General features: G+C 44.8%; 1 protein-coding gene across 1 annotated transcript in view; it reads left to right on the forward strand.

Annotated features, from left to right (window-relative positions):
- The window catches only part of LOC144752100 (complement C3-like), a 1,799,539-nt gene that overhangs the window by 1,675,642 nt on the left and 110,779 nt on the right, over positions 1-13,118 (forward strand). Inside the window, exon 40 of the mRNA XM_078640046.1 lies at positions 7,322-7,460. Coding sequence (XP_078496172.1) covers positions 7,322-7,460 — 139 coding nt within the window. The remainder of the gene's footprint in view (positions 1-7,321; positions 7,461-13,118) is intronic.

Genomic DNA, 13,118 nt, shown 5'->3' on the forward strand with positions numbered 1-13,118 from the left:
TGTCCATCCTTACTCCCCCAACCCCGGCGGCCGCAGAGACCCATCGGGGAGGGGCCGGCGGAGACGCGTCTCGCCTCCATTCGCCCAGTCCCTGAGCCAGGTCCCTCGTCGGAGCTCGGCCGTCCGCACCAAACAGAGCCGGCCCATCCACTCGGTGGGTGGGAGCCGCATGCTGCTCCCCCGAGCGCCTTACCAACAGCTCCTGCCAAGGAAAAAAGGTGGAGTCCAGCATGCCAGGGTAAAAACCACCCCCCTCTCCCCCCCACGCGCTGCCCCCACCGCCAAAACCCCACCCCATCGCCGCACCCCTCCCCCATCCCGACGAATGGCCACCGCGCCGCGCCGGGACACTCCCTCCCCCCAACTCCCAAGCCCCTTCCCCCGCCCAACCCCCCGGCCCACCCCACCCCCCGAAACCCCAACTCGGCCCCACCCCCCTTCCACGCCCCACCCCCCCAGCCTCCCCCCAGGCCACGCCACTGCCCCCCGTACCCCACCCAAAACTCGCCACCCGCCCGCCTGTGCCCCCATCCCGGCCCCCAGCCCCCCCCTCAAAACCGCCCCTCCCAAACGCCCCCCCCGACCCACCCCCCTCGCCGGTCAAGCCGCCGCCGCCCCTCCCGCCACCCAGCGCCTCCGACCCACCCCGCCCTCTCACCCCCGCCCGGCCCCTCTCCCCCCCCCGGGCCCCCTGCCCCAGCGCCAACCGCCCCCTCGCCCCCCCTCCCCCCTCCTCCTCCGATGACTCACCCCAGTCCAGCTCCGTGTCCTCCCCCCCCCCCCCCCCCACCCCCCACCCCCTCCTCCTCCACATCTGTCTCCTCTATGAGCAGCGGCGAAGCAGCCCCCCCCAGCCCCACCCCCACCAACTCCCCGCGCTCCCCACCGCCACTCGCGCCCTCCCCCCCCGCAGGCCCCTCCGCACTGTCACCCCCCCGCCCCCCCCCACCATCGCTCGCGCCCTCCCCATCCACAACCATCCGATCCCCACCCCCCTCCCCCACACCTCCCAGGCCCTCCGGCCGCGCATCCACCGCTGCACTCCCCTCCTCCCGCCCTCCCCCCACCCCCCCTTCCCCACCGGTCACGAAGACGAGCGGCCTCTTCCGCCCCGCCTCCCGGGCCTTCCGCGCCCCCCCCTTTGATTTGGCCGCGGCCTTCGCAGGAGCCTTGGCCACCGCCCGGCCTCCCCCTTCCGCCCCCCCGCCCCCCCTCCCCCCCCGCCGAGCAACCCGCGACCTCGGAGGGTCGCACGCCGCCACAGCTGCCGCGGCGCCGATGGCAGCGCGCCGCGGCGGCCTCACCTGCACGTCGGGCCGCATTAAGTCCATGCGGCCCGCCTCTGCCAACAGCCTCAGTGCCTCCACAACACGCGGGTCCGTCGCCGCCATCCCCGTCTTCACGCCCCCTACCGCCGACCCGGCTCACCGCACCACAAACCGCCGGAGCGTCGCACACTCCTCAGCCCGCTCCCACGGTTCGGACAAGCCGCGCACCGCCGCCACACAACCGCCGGGCCCGAAATCACTATCGGACAAAATGTTTCCCCGACCTGGCTGCTGTGTCACCGCACCACAAACGTGCGCGGTGACACAAAATGGCCACCTATATACCCCCACGTCCCCAGGCAGCCCAAAAGGAGCCCAAACCGCCCAACCAGCCCAAAAAGCGCCGCTACGGCGCACCCATAGGGCCAAACTTCCCCCTCCCCCCCCCCCCTCCTCTGGTGCCCCAAACTTCCCCGGGGGGGCGAGCCTCCCGTTGGTCGGCCACCCCCCCAAATCCCCATTTTGCAGAGTCTTTATGTAACGCTGCATGATTCTGTGAAATGCAATTCTACGAGTTCCACCCAGGCCTAATGTATATATAGGTGAGTCAGTATAAGGGAGGGAGGGTGGGTCACATGTGAAAAATGCCAATACTGGAGAGCCTCAGTATAGAGTTGAGTAACTTTTTTCTCCAGTATTGGATCTGTCATCGATTCACATGCTTGGATCAGAATAATAAGCAGTTAACACGTTTTGAATACGCATGCAAGTATCACAAACACATTAGCATGGCAACTAAGGCAATATTAACAGTTGTTGGCTCGTGTCGGGCAAAACATACATTTATGAACAGAGTATAGCTCACCTTAAAGAAAGATGGCAAAGGACAACCAGTCCCACTGCAGCATTATTATAAATTCTCAAATCGAGACAATAATGGTAAATAAATGTACGGATGTTCTTCCATGTAGCGGCTTTACAAATCTGCCCCAGAGGGACGCCTGTAAATAGTGCTGTAGACGTTGCCGGTATTCAGACAAAATATCGAAAAAAACATAGAGGAACAGAACTATAGAGTTTAAAATATCGTGATGCACAAATATCGTGAGCAAAAATATTGTTGACAAGAATATTAATTTTAAGGTAAGTAATATTTGTTAAAAATATCTGTTAATATTGACGTTAAAAATATCTATGTTGCTAATATTGTTCACAAAAATATTGTTGTTAATAATATAGTTTTTGAATAATTTTTATGTATTTTAGGGTATATTTATAAAATGTTTGTATAGTTTATACATTTGTACTTTTTTAAAATTTCATTTAATAGTTTATTTGTTAATGCTGTAGCAGGTTGTGGGGCTTATACAGTGGGAATTAATGTGATTATAGTTAATAATTCAGTTTTAATTCATTTGAAATGTTTAATTGATAATTGTGTAATTAATTTTGTTTATTACTTTAAGCTTTAGGTGGGGGTTGTGGGGTTTGTAGGGGTATAGGGTAGGGAGTAATTTAATTATGATCATTTTTAAAATATATTTGTTATTCTTTATTATTTAATTGATAATTAAGTACATTATTTAATACATTTAATTGTTGTTAATATTTCTGGTGTGGGTTGTGGTTTTTATAGGGGCAAAGGGAGTGAAGAAAATTAATTATAATCATGAATGTTAATTTTTTATAATTAAATAATTGATAATTAGTTATGTAAATTGTGTAATTATGACACTTTAAGTTATATATAAGGTGCTAGTTGTGTTTGTAGGCGTAAAGGGTAGGATGCTGAATAAATGTAATGGTTTTATTATTAGTTAATTGTTATTCATTGTTTAATTGATCATTAATTATGTATAATATGTAATTAAGAGATTTTTTTTAATTATATATTAGGTGCGCGTTATTGGGTTTGTAGGAATAAAGAGTGGGAAGTTTATTCAATATAATTATTTTATTACTATTCATTGTTTAATTGATAATTATGCAAACTTTGTAATAAGTATAATTTTAAGATATCTTGTAGGTGTGTCTTTACTTTGTAGCGGTATAGTGTAGGAAGTTATTTAAGGATTGAACATAACAATAGCTATTTATTGTTAAAAAAAAATTTATTATGTTGTCTGCTTGTGAAAATTTTGGGCCAGATGTAGGTAGGCTTTTACCGGTCGGTAACGGCCGAATTCGGCCGTTACCGACCGGTAAAAGGCATTTGAGATGTAGGGGGCAGAATCGGTAAATTTACCGTTCTGTAAATTTACCGATAGGTAATTTTACAGAATCTGTAAATATACCGGTCGGTAAATTTACTGACCGGTATATTTACAGAATCTGTAAAATCGATATGTAGGTGGGACTCTTATGAGTCCCACAAGGCCTTAGAAATCGGTATTTTACCATCAAATTCAATTTGATGGTGAAATACCGATTCAGGTGTGCATGCAAATGTGCGCATGCACACCTGTGCCATATGACAGGCAGACCTGCCCTTAGGGCAGGTATGCCTGCCATATGGCCCCCGAACCTTTTTTGGGGGTGCTAGAGGGTGTCAAAGTGACACCCCCTGCACCCTTGCCAAAAATCTGTATTTACCGATCGGTAAATACCGACCTGTAATGCCCCATTCATTCCTATGGGCTTCATAGCCCATAGGAATGAATGGAGCATTACAGGTCGGTATTTACCGATCGGTAAATACCGACTTTTACCGATTCGGTAAATAAACATCTGGATTTCCCTACATCTCCCCCCTTCATATTTACCGACTTTTAAATACCGAATCGGTAAAATTCGGTATTTAAGGGTCGGTAAATATGCTTTACCTACATCTAGCCCTATAGTGTGGTATTTAAATCATATTTGTTTTAATTTAAAATATTTATTCAACATTGTAATTAATATGTATTTTTTTGTTTAAAAAATAGTTTTATTATATATTTAATTATTTATATTTGTTCATCATCATCTTAACATTATTCTGTACTTTTCAGGATCATAAAAGTGTAATACAAACACAATTAAAGGATTAAAATATTAAAAACATAACTCTTCATGTAAACAATGTAGTTAAAAGCGATCAGGAAAGTGACAGATTAAAAAAAGATCAATTTTTATCCATTCACATAACTCATTTAAAGTGCAACAGTTGACCTGTGGTGTGGGTTAATTGTGAAAGGACCCCCCCCCCGACTTTTCCTTATATTCAATACCTGCCATATGTAAGAGGACATAACACAACACACATAAGGGGTATGTAATTGTTCTAAAAAATAAAAGTGCTGGTCGACACGGCCTAAAATTATGTCTTTTGAGTGCAGGTAAGATATATCTCTTCCTAGGGATTTCATAAAATGTACATAGAAAATACTAAGGTCAAATTGGCTTTGGGTGTCACTGTGTTTCATGGGCATAAGGCTAACTCTGACAGGGAGTGACAGTTATTTGGGAACCCTACCACCAGCGGGAGCAAAGTTGCCTTGAATCAGATAAGAATAAACCTTTGTTGGTTGTTGCATACCAGGGTCAGATATAGTTTCATGCCCTCCTGTGCGGCTAGTCTGTTGTAAATTAACACGGACAATTTTGAACCCTAGCCCGCCCTTCTCTTTCCCATGAAATTATTCTGGGCATGTTGTTTCAACTGATCCATGTCTAATGAATTACAGTTTTCAGGATTTGTAAAATGTTTCAGTAGGCCGATCCCCTTGCATATAGATTTTACATATCTCAGCCAAGGGATTTGCAACGTGTGGTCTAATTTCATTGCACCACTAAGAATTATTTTGTCAGTTCCATTTCTTCTTGCAACCAGATCGTGTGCCAGTGCAATGTAGGGGCCATCTTTGGTCTATCAGAGATATACAGTGTTCCTAGTTCAGCGTGAGCTATGTAGTTCAAGCAACTAAAGAGGAGGGAAAGGGTACGTTTAAAAAAGGAGTCCTCAATCCTTCGAATGCTCTGTGTGTTCACCATTCCCTGCACTGTATGAGGTCACTGCCACTGTTTTACTTGCATATCTAGAGAGGAGTTCCCTTATTGCCTTAAAACCAAATTTATTTGTAAATGATGATACCCCATTAATTGATTTCTCCATTTGCGCACATATATTAGTTACCCTCGGGCACCACATGTTGTCAAAAAGTATCCCTAGGAAGGAAACATTAAATGATTCCTTCAAATTATGCTCTTATGCACAGAAAACCGGTTTTATCCTGGGTGCGGCCCCATAGTTCATGAAATAGGTTTTGGAGCCATTTAGCTTTAGGTCCAGGTCCGCCATAAAGGTAATATAATCATATATTAGGCCCTGTAATCTCTTCTCAATTCTAGAGATTAAAACTCGTCATCTGCATACAGAAGAACTGGGAGGGGGCACAAGCCTAGCCTGCATGTGTCCCTGGTGGTTGAGCTTAGGGCTGACTCTACCCTGTTTGTATAGAGTAAAAATAGGAAGGGAGCTAAAACACAGCACCTGACCCCTGTTTTGATGCTAAAGCTTTCAGAGCATTTGCACACAAGTACTTGTGGCCATATGAAGTTGCCTTATATAGTTGGTAATTCCTGCCTCAATCCAGTTGTCATCCGAAACGCAATAAATCGCTTTGGATTAGTCAATGAATGAAAGGTATAACGTCCCCTTTTTTACCATTGTATACTTTCCTATGATTATATTTAGGTTCGAGCATTGATAATCAAGCCCTTTTTAAAGGCAAATTGTGTGTCCACCAGAATGTTATCTGCCACTGCACATTCTTCCAATCTGTTAAGGAGGATGCGTCCCATAACCTTCGGGTTGGCATCCAGTAATGAAATTGGACGATAGATTTTGAGTAGGGATTTGTCTGGTACAGTAGCGTTGTAGACATTTGTGAGCAGTGGTGCCAAGAGTTCTTGTTGTTCCCTATACTTATCTAAAGGGGTCCCATCCAGGCCTGGGACATTTCCTCTGCTGCTCTCATATAGGGCTCTTTTTACCTCAGCCAGGATCACACACTGGAGGGAGTGCAGTCAGATAGCTCTAACGTATTTCTAAGGGTTCCTGGGAGATTTATATGCCACTTGGTCTACTCCTATTGGCGCAAGGTCTTTATGTAGGGTTGAAAAGTGATGGACCCAGGCCTCCTCTGCAATGCAATGTGGACCTCGGTTGATGGCTTATTAATCACCTTCCAGAAGGATTTACTGTCCTTTATGGTGGTTGCCTGTACCAGCTCCTCCCATAATTTGTTGTTATTTAATGTAGTTGTTAAAATATTTAATTTGTTTGAAGTGAACTACTCTCTCTTTACTGTTGCACAGACTGGAGTGGAAATAGTACATTTTACCCCTCCTGTATCCATCGCTTTCTCTACTGTTGCACAGACCAGAGTGGGTATAGTAAATTGTTACCAGTCCTGAGTCCAACGCTTTCCCTACTGTTGCACTGACTGGAGTGGCAAGATTAAATGTTAGCCCTCCGCAAACCAATCATTTTCCTACTGTTGTACAGACTAGAGAGGAAATAGTAAATGTTTCCCCTCCAATATACAACACTTTTCCTACTGTTGCACAGAGTGGAGTGGGAATAGTACATTTACCCCTCTAGAGTCCAATGCTTTCCCTACTGTTGCACTGACTGGAATTTGAATAGTAAATTTTACAACTCCGCAATCCAACTCTTTCCCTACTGTTACACAGACTGGAGTGGGAATAGTAAATTGTGCCCCTTCTGAGTTCAACACTTTCCCTACTGTTGTACAGATTGGAGTGGGAGTAGTAAATTTGACCCCTCTGCAATCCAACATTTTTCCTACTGTTATGTATCTGGAGTCTGTATAATTCTAAAACTCAGTTTGCCAGAGTCTGATTTTCCCGTTTTAAGAATGCAAAGGCAGAGTCTGGGTGGTATCAATGATTTGCTATTCTAATTTCATTTATTGGTGGGTTTACCTGATTCTGTCCAGCATCTCCCCTAAAGCTCTACTCACTTCTGTGCTAGCCCCATACAAACTACTGTAAGAGAAGTTTCATTGATGACACCCTTTGAATTGTACCTAACGTGATCTTCTCCTCAGGAACGGACTCGGAAGTGAAGTTAAACCTTGTGAGCAAATTCTACTCTCATATGACATGCCGAGAGGGGCTGAAACTGGAAGAAAAGCAGCAGTATTTGATCATGGGCGTCAGTAAGGATATGTGGAAACTTGCAGAAGGGTATGTTGATAAAAAAGTGAATAATGTGCAACTCTGATGCATATGTACAAATTATCAGTGAAGGAGACTGGTCCTTTTAAGAGTGCTGCTGCATGAGATTGTTTGGAATGTATTCAATTGCAAAATAAAGATATTGTTCCGTTGGCTAAGTACACAGAAGTCACCACTCAGATCGAAAAATCAAAATCCACGTTTTGCTTGCAGTCAGATAGTTGTGAATCTGGCTTCTACAATGTCAAAATTTTAAAATAATGTGAGAACGAGAGAAAGAAGCCTTGCAAAGCCTTCTTTATACATCAAAAATATCGTTTGCTCGAAAAATCTTTAGTAAATCCCTCTCTGATTAGAAAGTATTACCCAGGGGTAAACAAAGGTGAGAAGCTGTACAAAGTGTGTCAACTTCTTAGAAGTCTGCCAGTTAAAACCTCAGTTTAGAATAATTGCTCCATTTCACACCTCAATTTGGATCCATTCTGGGACTGATCCCGAATATTGAACAGTCTTATAGACTAGATTACTCACTCAGAGTAGATCTCTTACCAGTTGGATCTAAAAATAAAAGAAAATGCAAGTATATCACTGTAGTAGATCTAGCATTTGTCGTCATATTGTTTCTTTTCCTCCACACACATGAAGATGCCCTGAGCTTCCAAAGTTTTACTGAAACATTTGATTTCCTAGAAAAATCCAATGACATTTCATACTATGACCAACCTCATAATAGGCAATAAATATGACTGAAAGCTACTTTTAATATTTAATGATGGTATTACACCACCTTTCGTCTATTAGAAATCCATGTGGCTTGGGTTATTGTATATAATGCTCATCCTACGTAGAATACCTATCCAGATCCTTTGATTTGTCAGAGTATATTTCCTTAGTGGCAGTGGATCTTTGAACTGCGGTGTGTCTTATTTACTGACTAAATGTGACAATTTGAACTCCTGATAAAATAGAATGTGTTAACCATGAAACGCGTGTTGACTGTTTTCCTGAAAGCTGTTTTATGCTACAAATGCAACTATCTCCTTATCTTTGCAAAAACTGGGATTCATCTGTGGCAATAATTCTACTGATGATAGTGAATCCACAAATCGATTCAGCATTCCAATCGAAGCTTTGAGATGATGAGTGTTTCGGGCCTTGAATAAACCCACTCTTTCTTTAACTAACCGGAAATGCCTATACCTTTTATTTTCTCTCCATCTTCACCAAGGCGTCCAGAAAGGGTGTCTGTTGAATTGAACACAGGATTACAGCACAGAATCTCAGTGCTAAATAGCTTGTACTCATTGGTGCAGCATATCTCGGCTCTCTTCTTCCAGACTCAATGAGAAGAATCAAGAGTTTATATTTTAGTATGGGAGCAGCACCTTTAATTGAGACACAAGCTCAGACAAATAGCTTATTTAGGAGAGACAGACTAAACTATGCATCAGTTTGTGATCTAATGAATTTAAGTAGAGAAGCCCAGTTGGCTGCCATCTTGGCCCTTGACACTTGGACATTGATGCCCGGCACAGAGGAGAGATTAATAGTGTTGTCGCACAGGATGTGACTGCCGCTCTCCCCAAGAGAGTGGTTCTGTGGGAGACCAACAGCTTGTATGAGGACCAAAAAGCTAGAGGGGCATACACTGCCCTTTAAATAAAGACCATTGCCTGTTTGTCTGAAGTGCTCGGAACCCTCGGTGTAAGAAGATGATCTGGGAAACACTACCTCGAGGTGAATGTGAAAACCAGACAGTTCTTTATGATGGTGGGTGTATAGAGAGGACAGTCTTGTACATATGAAACTGGAACCTAGAACAGGACAGTGTTGGTAAGCTGAGGCTGTCCTAAAACACATTTTAACACTTCAAATCGCTGCTCTGGTATTGTTTGAAGCCAGAAGTTCCAAGGGCTTGTTTGATAAAGTAGAAGGATCCATATTAAGGTTCTGCACAGTGCATGCCATCTGCAATGAAGGCAACAAAGTCAGCATGCCATGAAATTGTGCTTTGCAACTGCATTTTGCTGAGCTACACATTCTTATTCTGAGTTGACGTAGGTCACTACTGAAGTCAGATAGGACCTGCAGATTCAAACTTGAATTTCCCTTGTAACAAGTTGAGAGATAAATAAAAGCACCTCCTTTGTGACACACAAAAATGAGTCTGAGTGCTTTAGCCCGACCCCATAGACACAATCCTAGCCACCATTGCACTGGGTTGGTGAAGATGGATTCTGCCAGCCTGATAACTTTCAGATGACCACCAGCAGCTCCAAATGGCCTAACACTTGATTCTAAGGTACCAGGCAGCTAAGTGGAGACCATGTGCTGCCGGTGTGTGAGAGGCATACCCTTTCCTCAAGAAGGGGAATCTCAGCCACTTCCATTTTCCCCAAAACCAAAATCATTTTGGCTAAAGTTAGAGTATGGGGCAGTGAAGCATTTCTAGCAGCATATCAGTTTAACAAGTGGCGGTGCAGCTTGTAGGCACACCCCACAGGAAAGCACCTAGAAGTGGGCGAGCTCTTGCCATACAGAGGGCAAGAATCAGATGAAGAGCGAATTAGATGCCTTTACCCTTGGCCACCCTTATTTTCAAGGGGTTCCAGGTAAATAAATGTGGAAATAAATCCTTCTCTCAACAGAGATATACTATTTTGCCTAGCAGAGGTGTGGAAACTCTTGCTGGCCTTATTTTCCAGACTACTGTTAATCTGTTCTGATAACTCTCTCAAAGATCGTTAGCCTTGACCACATAAGGGATTGCACTCACGATGCAAGTGCCCTCAGTCTCGAACGCCTCCAAAGTGTACAGGAGCACAAATCTTTAGGGCGCGACGTTGACCTTGGAAGACGTGTATGCCACCAGGACGAAGGAGTAAGTCGCTCCGTCGCCCTGATGGACATTCTGACCCCCAAATCTAGGAATGCCCACTGGGCCCCTGTGCACATCTTCTAACATTGGAATGAACCGTCACAACAGCAGTTCCTGTCAGTGCTGGTAAACAGAGAGGTCATCTATCAAACCTTTATATAGTTTTACTTTTTTCATAAACATCTCCGAAAGCAGGAGTTTGTTTTTTAAAATAGTAAAAAGTAATGACCTCCATACCATGGGAGCTTACTTCCATGGTATGGGGTAATTGTTTTAATTTTTACTGACCCTCATCACCAGGTTTTCCTTGGTGGTGATAGATCGAAATAATAATGCCACTCTAGGGGGCATAGCAACAAGGGCATTGCACCACTAGAGCATCATTTTTCCGATGCTCTGGCGCAATTCCCTGCTCCATATTTACAAGGCAGCACTACACCACTTTGCATGGCTTAACACCATCTTGTAAATATGAGCCTCCTCGCCGCAGTTTTCTGAGGCAAATGGGCGTGCAATGGGTGTTGCTGTGGTTGTACCCACACAACACCCATTGCTTTTTGACAATGCCCCAAATTTACAAGGATCTGTAAATCTGAGGCAGCACCACAAACTAATGCTTTTGAAAAGGAGGCGTTAGAGTGACGCAATAAGGAGAAATACTTTTATTTCTCCTCGTTTTTTGCTTTTTCTTCCTTTCTGCAGCACACACGGAAGGAGCAAAATGCCATTTATTGTTTTTGTGCAGGATGATGTCCCTTCCTGCACAAACACAATCATTCCTACAACGCAGGTACGCTTGCACTATGGTGCAAGCGTGTCTGCGCTGGCGCTAAGAAGCTTTTTTGGCTCCGGCGCAAGGGAAAACACAAGAGTGCACAGTATTCTTGGCAATACGGCACATCCCTGCGTTTTCCCTTGCACCGGTCCTAAAAAAGCTGCCTAGCACCAGCGCAGGCACCCTTGCACCATGGAGCAAGGGTGCCTGAGGTGTAGGAATTATTGTGTTTGTGCAGGAGGGCGCATCATCCTGCACAAAAACAATCATTAATAGCGTTATGCTCCTTCCATGTGCAGTGACGGGCTACGCCATTCAGTTGTAAATATCCCCCTAAATTATCCAAACGTCCGAATGGCTAACCATCAACGGCTCATACTCTGCTGGACAAATGCATCGGAGAAAGAGCTACGTGAGGATGAAGTTTGACACCTGGGGTGGTGTGTGAGGGTTTACCAAACAATTTTTTTAATTGTTTTTCGCTGTTTTGTGAAGTGCATTCCCTTTCTCTGGACACACACATTAGACCTATTATACTTTACCATTAATTTGAAAACTATCCAAGGTGCACTAAATATACATTCTCATCAGGTTTGGTTTTTGATTTGAGTATAATTGATTGGGAGGGTGCAATTACCAGTGGCCCAACCCTTCCTGTTTCTCCCTTCCCTCCGAGGCGGAGGGAACCAGTTATATGCACTTTTTTAATGCTGAACAGACCTACCGGCCCCACTCATTTATTTATTTTGTGTGGCTTTATATAACTCAAACATGGCCTTAGACAGGGGCCTCCAAACTACACCCCGCAGGGCACATTTTGGGGCAAGCCACTCCTCCCCCAACCACCCTCCCACCCGCTCCCAACCAGGCATAATCCAACCAGGCATAACCTGCCTTCTGCTTTCTCGCAGTGTGAGAAGCAAAAACATAAACTGGTATTTAAAATACCCTTTTATGTTTCTGCTTCTCGTACTGCGAGAAAGCAGTTGGGCGATGCTCTTCTGCCCTTCTGGAGGAGCCGCCAAATGTATTCCTTCTTTTTAAATTAATATTGATCTTAAAAGCGGGCAAGATCACTGGTTTGCGTATATGGGCACACTTACTAGCTCATTCTTTCCTATATTCTCCCATTTGCATGAGGTGTTTATTTGCTTTGACCTTTGAGTCTTAGAGGACGCGCTAGATTGCACTGATACAAGCATAGGCAGCAATGTTTATCTGGTTTTACACCACATAAGTAGCCTATGGCGGAGGAGCGTCGCCCCACTGCTTTCAAGCAGTGCAAGAAACCAAAACATAAAATGATAATAACTTTCAGTTATCATTTTATGTTTGTGCTGCTTTACGGATGGGCAGGGCTGCTCTGCTCTGAGAGCAGGAGAGGAGTGGTTTGCCCACTCCTAAGTTCGCAATGACTGTTTGGCCAGCCTCTCGGGCCGCCCAAACCAGTCATGCACACTTTCCCCATCTCCATGAAGGGTGCAATGTTTTATCTGGTTTTACACCACATAAGTAGCCAGTGGCGGCTTCTCCGCTGTGGCGGAGGAGCGTCGCCCCACTGCTTTCAAGCAGTGCAAGAAATTAGTTGCAGTGGGTCCCTGTCTTCTCTTTTTCTTGTGTTTTCTCCGAGTAGATTGAACAGATTGAGGAGATGGTGACCGGGATCAAGGGCACGACTTCTTATGAAACCTTTAAATATAAGGAGTAGCGTTCTTTCTATTTGACTCTGGAAGTCTCCTTGCATGCGCCTTAATTCTTTAAAAGGTCGAGTTTTGCAACTCCTTTCTTCTAAACCTCAATTCATTTTCTCTTACCTGCTAATGTCCCCATATTCTCAACAAGCATTAGCAAAGCCAAAGGGTCTGGGCTACTTAGGTGAATGTTACAAATCGGCTGGTCAGATTGATTCTTCACAAACAGAGCTATGCTATGGGTCCCTGAAGCAGGGATACATTGCAGAGCTATGCTGAAAATATAAATTAAGGAGAAACACACCATGCCTCCTCAAAAGACG

This window comes from Lissotriton helveticus, chromosome 1_1, assembly GCF_964261635.1.
Source record: "Lissotriton helveticus chromosome 1_1, aLisHel1.1, whole genome shotgun sequence".
Taxonomy (NCBI): domain Eukaryota; kingdom Metazoa; phylum Chordata; class Amphibia; order Caudata; family Salamandridae; genus Lissotriton; species Lissotriton helveticus.